Here is a 7458-nt window from a genome sequence, read left to right on the forward strand (position 1 = left end):
CCCCCGCCGGGGGTGGTGGCCGCCTACCCGGTGACGCTGGTGCAGGCGGCCGTGTCCCCCTCGCGCCTCCTCACCCTGCTCGACCCCCTGCTGCCCCTCGGCGTCCTCGTCAAGTGCCTCAGCGCCTACACCGGTACGGGGGGGGGTCACTGGGGGGGGGATTGGGGTGGGGGGGGGTGGGGGGTGGGGGGGTGGTGATGGGGGTGGGGGGGAATTGGGGTGGGGGTAATTGGGGGGTGGGGGGGTAATTGGGGGTGGGGGGGGATTGGGGTGGGGGGGGAATTGGGGGGGTGGGGGTAATGGGGGGTGGGGGTAATTGGGGTGGGGGGGGTAATGGGGGGTGGGGGGGTAATTGGGGGGCTGGGGGGGGAATTGGGGGGGTGGGGGGTGATGGGGGTGGGGGCTAACTGGGAGTGGGGGGGGGTGGGGGTAATTGGGGGGCTGGGGGGGGGTAATGGGAGGGGTTGGGGGGGTAATTGGGGGTGGGGGGGTAATTGGGGGTGATGGGGGTGGGGGTAATTGGGGGGGTGGGGGGGTAATGAGGGGGTGGGGGGGTAATTGGGGAGGTGGGGGGGGAATTGGGGTGGGGGGGGTAATTGGGGGGGTGGGGGGGTGGGGGGTGGGGGGGTGATAGGGGTGGGGGGGTAATTGGGGGTGGGGGCGTAATTGGGGGTGGGGGGGTAATTGGGCGGGTGGGGGGGGTACTTGGGGGGGTGGGGGGGTAATTGGGGGGTGGGGGTAATGGGGGGGGTAATTGGGGGTGATGGGGGTGGGGGTAATTGGGGGTGGGGGGTACTTGGGGAGTGGGGGGGTAATTGGGGGGTGGGGGGGTAATTGGGGGTGGGGGGGTGATGGGGGTGGGGGGGTAATTGGGGGTGGGGGGGTGATGGGGGTGGGGGGTAATTGGGGGTGGGGGGGTGATGGGGGTGGGGGGGGTAATTGGGGGAGTGGGGGGGGTAATGGGGGGGTAATTGGGGGTGATGGGGGTGGGGGTAATTGGGGGGTGGGGGTGGGGTAATTGGGGGGGGATGGGGGTGGGGGGGAATTGGGGTGGGGGGGTGGGGGGTGATGAGGGGTGGAGGGGTGGGGAGGTGATAGGGGGTGAGGGGCAATTGGGGGGGTGGGGGTAATTGGGGGGGTGGGGTGGGGGGTGATGGGGGTGATGGGGGGTGGGGGTAATTGGGGTGGGGGGGTGGGGGGTGATGGGGGTGATGGGGGGGTAGGGGGTGATGGGGGGTGGGGGGGTAATGGGGGGTGGGGGGTAATTGGGGGTGATGGGGGGGTGGGGGTAATTGGGGTGGGGGGGTGGGGGGGGTGATGGGGGGTGGGGGGTAATGGGGGGGTGAGGGGTGATGGGGGTGGGGGGGTAATTGGGGTGGGGGGGTGGGGGGGGTGATGGGGGGTGAAGGGGGTGGGGGGAGTTGGGGGGTGGGGGCATTTGGCGGGCTGGGGGGGTAATTAGGGGGTGGGGGGGTGATGAGGGGTGGGGGGCAATTGGGGGGGTGGGGGGGCTGGGGGGGGGGGCAGTTTCAGGGCTCCCACCCCATAACGTGTATATGGGGGGGGGGCTCCCGCCCCATAGCGTGTCCGTGCCCCCCCCCCCGACCCTCCCCCCCTTTGCCCCCCCCAGGCTCTGACGGGGGCCCCGAGCCCCCCCCGGAGGCGCCTGGGGGCGGGGGGGGGCTCCTGCAGCAGCTGCGCCAGGGGGCGGCCGCCTGGCTGGGGGGGCTCCTGCGGGGGGGGGCGGCGGGCAGCGGGGGGGGGGGAGCCCCCCCCAGCACCGGTAAGTGGGGGGGGGGGGGTTGGGGGGGGGTTATGGGGTGAATGGGGGGGGGCTATAGGGTGTGGGGGGGGCTATGGGGTGGGGGTTATGGGGTGGGGGGGGGCTATGGGGGGGGCTATGGAGGGGCTATGGGGTGATGGGGGGGCTATGGGGGGGGTTATAGGGTGGGGGGGGCTATGGGGGGGCTATGGGGGGGGCTATGGGGGGGGCTATGGGGGGGTAATGGGGTGATGGGGGGGCTATGGGGTGGGGGTTATGGGGTGGGGGGGCTATGGGGGGGCTATGGGGTGATGGGGGGGCTATGGGGGGGTTATGGGGTGATGGGGGGCTGAGGGGGGGGGCTATAGGGTGGGGGGGGCTATGGGGTCATGGGGGGGCTATGGGGTGGGGGTTATGGGGTGGGAGGGTTATGGGGGGGCTAGGGGGGGGTTATGGGGTGATGGGGGGCTGAGGGGGGGCTATAGGGGGGGTGATGGGGGGGCTATGGGGGGTTATGGGATGATGGGGGGGCTGGGGGGGGCTATGGGGTGGGGGGAGGGCTTTGGGGGGGGGCTATGGGGTGGGGGTTATGGGGTTGGGGGCTGTGGGGCTGGGGGCTCTATGGGGGGGGCACCGGCAGCTCTACGGCGCCCTACGTGCCCTGCAGCCCCCCCATAAGCTGCCCCCCCCCCCCAAATAACCCCAAATCCCCCCCCCCCCCCAACAGCCCCCCGCAAGAGCCTGGCCGAGCCCCCCCCCGGCGCCCCGGAGCCCCCCGCCTCGGGACCCAAGGAGGAAGAGGAAGAGGAGGAGGAGGGGGGGGGGCAGGGGGGCGAGGCCGAAGGGGGGGCCGGGACCCCCCCGTACCCCGACGAGTTCCAGCCCCTGCGCAGCCGGGGGCCCCCCCGCCCGCTTCTGGTCGCGGACCCCCCCCCTGGCGCGCAACCCCTACGTGTCGCCGCTGCTGGCCCCCGACGGGCTCCTGGGGGGGCTGCCCCCCGTGCACCTGGTGGTGAGCCCCCCAGCGGCCCCATGGCGGCCCCATAGCGGCCCCGTAGATGCCCCATAGGGATCCCATAGCGGCCCCATAACAGCCCCATAGCGGCCCCATAGCGGCCCTGTAGATGCCCCATAGGGATCCCATAGTGACCCCATAGGGATCCCATGGCTGCCCCATAGCTGCCCCATAGCTGCCCCATAGATGCCCCATAACGGCCCCATAGATGCCCCATAGCGGCCCCATAGGGACCCCATAGTGGCCCCATAGTGGTCCCCTAAAAGTCCTGTAGCAGCCCCATAACGACCCCGTAGATGCCCATAGATGCCCCATGGCTGCCCCATAGGGATCCCATAGCAGCCCCATAGCGGCCCCATAGCAGCCCCATAGGAACCCCATAGGGATCCCATAGCGGCCCCATAGCGACCCCATAACAGCCCCATGGCGACCCCATAACAGCCCCATGGCAGACCCATAGATGCCCCATAGCTGCCCCATAGCGGCCCCATAGCGGCCCCATAAGTGACCCATAGATGCCCCATAGGGATCCCATAGCGACCCCATAGGGATCCCATAGTGACTCCATAACAGCCCCATAGCGGCCCCATAGCAGCCCCATAAGTGACCCAGAGCTGCCCCATAGATGCCCCGTAGGGACCCCATAGCAGCCCCATAGATGCCCCGTAGCGGCCCCATAGGGATCCCATAGCGACCCCATAACGGCCCCATGGCTGCCCCATAGGAGCCCCATAGTGGCCCTATAGGGATCCCATAGCGGCCCCATAGGAACCCCATGGCGACCCCATGGCTGCCCCATAGGAGCCCCATAGGGATCCCATAATGGCCCCATAGATGTCCCCATAGAGGTCCCATAGCTGCCCCATGGGAGCCCCATAGGGATCCCGTAGCAGCCCCATAGCGGCCCCATAGTGGTCCCCTGAAAGTCCTATAATAGCCCCATAGTGACCCCATAGATGCCCTATAATGGCCCCATGGCTGCCCCATAGGGGCCCCATAGGGATCCCATAGCAGCCCCATAGATATGGCCCCATAGCAGCCCCATAGGAACCCCATAACAGCCCCATAGGGATCCCATTGCAGCCCCATGGCTGCCCCATAAGTGACCCATAGATGCCCCGTAGGGACCCCATAGTGACTCCATAGGGATCCCATAGCAACCCCATAACGGCCCCATAGGGGATCCCACAGCTGCCCCATGGCGGCCCCATAGATGCCCCATAGTGGCCCCGTAGGGACCCCATAGCAGCCCCATAGATGCCCCGCAGCGGCCCCATAAGTGACCCATAGCGGCCCCATAGCTGCCCCATAGGGATCCTATAGCAGCCCCATGGTGGCCCCGTAGCTGCCCCATAGGAATCCCATGGCGACCCCATAGCTGCCCCATAGCAGCTCCATAGGGATCCTATAGCAGCCCCATAGGGATCCCATGGCTGCCCCATAGCTGCCCCATAGCGGCCCAATAAGTGACCCATAGATGCCCCGTAGGGACCCCATAGTGACCCCCATAGGGATCCCATAGCTGCCCCATGGTGGCCGCATAGATACCCTATAATGGCCCCATAGCTGCCCCATAGCGACCCCATAACAGCCCCACAGCGACCCCATAACGGCCCCATAGCGGCCCCATAGGGATCCTATAGCAGTCCCATGGTGGCCCCATAGCTGCCCCATGGCTGCCCCATGGCTGCCCCATAGCTGCCCCATAGATGCCCCATAGCTGCCCCATAGCAGCCCCATAAGTGACCCAGAGCTGCCCCATAGGGATCCCATGGCGGCCCCATAGTGGTCCCACAGCTCCCCCCTGCCCCCCATCTCCCCCCATCTCCCCCCATCTCCCCCCACCTCCTGACCCCCCCAAATCTCTCCCCCCCCCCCCCAGGCCTGCGAGCTGGACCCGATGCTGGACGACTCGGTGGCCTTCGCCCGGCGCCTGCGCGCCCTGGGCCGCCCGGTGACGCTGCGCGTGGTCCCCCGACCTGCCCCACGGCTTCCTCAGCCTGGCCCAGCTCTGCCCCGAGACCCGGCGGGCGGCCGCGCTCTGCACCCGCCTCATCCGCCGCGTCCTCCAGCCCCCGGCGCTGGCGGGGGACCTGCGGCGGGGGTCGGTTTGGGGGGATCCCGATCGGCGCGCGTCCGTTTTGGGGGATCCCGATCGGCGCGCGTCCGTTTTGGGGGATCCCACTCGAAGGGGGTCGATTTTGGGGGACCCAACTCGAAGGGGGTCAACGTTGGGTGACCCGACTCGAAGGGCTTCGATTTTGGGGGATCCCACTCGAAGGGGGGTCGGTTTTGGGGGATCCCACTCGACGTGGGTCAACGTTGGGGGACCCAACTCGAAGGGCTTCGATTTTGGGGGACCCAACTCGAAGGGGGTCGGTTTTGGGGGATCCCGATCGGCGCGCGTCGATTTTGGGGGATCCGCGGCGGGGGTCGATTTTGGGGGACCCAACTCGAAGGGGGTCAACGTTGGGAGACCCAACTCAAAGGGGGGTCAACGTTGGGAGACCCAACTCGAAGGGCTTCGATTTTGGGGGACCCAACTCGAAGGGGGTCGGTTTTGGGGGATCCCACTCAACGTGGGTCAGTTTTGGGGGACCCAACTCGAAGGGGGTCGACTTTGGGGGACCCAACTCGAAGGGGGTCAACGTTGGCCAACCCAACTCAACGTGGGTCAACACTGGGGGACCCCGCGCGCCGGGGGTCGGTGCTGGCGGGGACGCGGGGGGACGGCGCAGCCCTGCCCCATAGCGAGGGGGGAGGGGGGACCCCCAAGTCTGCCCTGCCCCATAGCGAGGGGGGACATTGGGACCCCCAAGTCGGCTGTGACCCCTAACTTGGGGGGCACTGGGACCCCCAAGTCTGCCCTGCCCCATAGCGAGGGGGACATTGGGACCCCCAAGTCGGCTGTGACCCCTAACTTGGGGGGCAGCGGGACCCCTGGATCTGCCCCGCCCCATAGTGAGGGGGGCACTGGGACCCCCAAGTCTGCCCTGCCCCATAGCGAGGGGGGCGGTGGGGCTGAGGGAGATGCTGAGACCCATAGCAAAGGGGGCGGTGGGACCCCCAACTTGGCTGTGACCCCTAACTTGGGGGGCACCGGGACCCCTAAGTCTGCCCTGCCCCATAGCGAGGGGGGCGGGGGGACCCCCAAGTTGGCTGTAGCCCCTAACTTGGGGGGCACTGGGACCCCTGGATCTGTGCCCCATAGCGAGGGGGGCGGTGGGACCCCCAACCTGGCTGTGACCCCTAACTTGGGGGGCACTGGGACCCCTGGATCTGCCCTGCCCCATAACTTGGGGGGCACTGGGACCCCCGAGGCTGCTCTGCCCCATAGCGAGGGGGGTGGGACCCCTAAGTCTGCCCTGACCCATAGCAAGGGGGATGGTGGGACCCCCAATTTGGCTGTGACCCCTAACTTGGGGGGCACTGGGACCCCCGAGGCTGCTCTGCCCCATAGCGAGGGGGGCACTGGGACCCCCAAGTCTGCCCTGCCCCATAGCGAGGGGGGGCGGTGGGACCCCCAACCTGGCTGTGACCCCTAACTTGGGGGGCACCGGGACCCCTGGAGCTGTGCCCCAAAACTTGGGGGGCAGCAGGACCCCCAAGTCTGCTCTGCCCCATAGCGAGGGGGGCACTGGGACCCCCCAAGTCTGCCCTGCCCCATAGCGAGGGGGGTGGGACCCCTAAGTCTGCCCTGCCCCATAGCGAGGGGGGCGGTGGGACCCCTGGATCTGCCCTGCACCCTAACTTGGGGGGCGGTGGGGACCCCCAACTTGGCTGTGACCCCTAACTTGGGGGGGCAGTGGGACCCCTGGATCTGTGCCCCATAGCGAGGGGGGTGGACCCCCAAGCTGGCTGTGACCCCTAACTTGGGGGGCACCGGGACCCCTGGAACTGCCCTGCCCCATAACTTGGGGGGGCACTGGGACCCCTGGATCTGTGCCCCATAACTTGGGGGGCGGTGGGACCCCCAATTTGGCTGTGACCCCTAACTTGGGGGGGCACCGGGACCCCTGGATCTGTGTCCCACAACTTGGGGGGCACTGGGACCCCTGCATCCACCCTGCCCCATAACTTGGGGGGCACCGGGACCCCCGGACCCGCCCTGCCCCACAGCTCCGGCCCCGCAGCGCCCCACGGCGGGGGGTCCCCCGGGGCCGCCCCCCGCCCCGTGCTGTGGGGCTCAGGGGGGGCCCCCCCCAGCCCCCCGGCCCCCCCCGGCCCCCCCCCGGCCGTGGGGTCAGTGGGCGCAGCCGCTCGCCCGCCGCCCCAGCGGCCCCCGCGGGGCGCGAGGTGGGGTCCTGAGCCCCACACTTGGGGGGCGGGGGGGGGGGGGACCCCCCCATAGGGGTCTTTGGGGGGGGGGGCAATAAAGAGCCCTGAGAACAAGCACGGGGGTCTGCGCCTCATGGGGAGATGTGGGGCTGGGACCCACGGATGTGGGGCTGGGACCCACGGATGTGGGGCTGGGACCCACGGATGTGGGGGCTGGGACCCATGGATGTGGGGCTGGGACCTATAGGGAGATGGGGGGGTGACCCATAGATGTGGGGCTGGGACCCACGGATGTGGGGCTGGGACCCATGGGTGTGGGGCTGGGACCCATGGATGTGGGGCTGGGACCCATGGGGGGGCTGGGACCCATGGATGTGGGGCTGGGACCCATGGATGTGGGGCT

General features: G+C 69.1%; 1 protein-coding gene across 1 annotated transcript in view; it reads left to right on the forward strand.

Annotated features, from left to right (window-relative positions):
- Positions 1 to 7133, forward strand: part of LIPE (lipase E, hormone sensitive type) — a 31430-nt gene extending 24297 nt beyond the window's left edge. The window contains 6 exon segments of the mRNA XM_066987019.1: positions 1 to 145; positions 1631 to 1783; positions 2490 to 2656; positions 2658 to 2774; positions 4660 to 4749; positions 4751 to 7133. Coding sequence (XP_066843120.1) covers positions 1 to 145; positions 1631 to 1783; positions 2490 to 2656; positions 2658 to 2774; positions 4660 to 4749; positions 4751 to 6322 — 2244 coding nt within the window. The 3' untranslated portion in view covers positions 6323 to 7133.
- The last annotated feature ends 325 nt before the right edge of the window (positions 7134 to 7458 follow it).

The sequence above is a fragment of the Anser cygnoides genome, chromosome 37 (genome assembly GCF_040182565.1).
Source record: "Anser cygnoides isolate HZ-2024a breed goose chromosome 37, Taihu_goose_T2T_genome, whole genome shotgun sequence".
In the NCBI taxonomy this organism is placed as follows: Eukaryota; Metazoa; Chordata; class Aves; order Anseriformes; family Anatidae; genus Anser; species Anser cygnoides.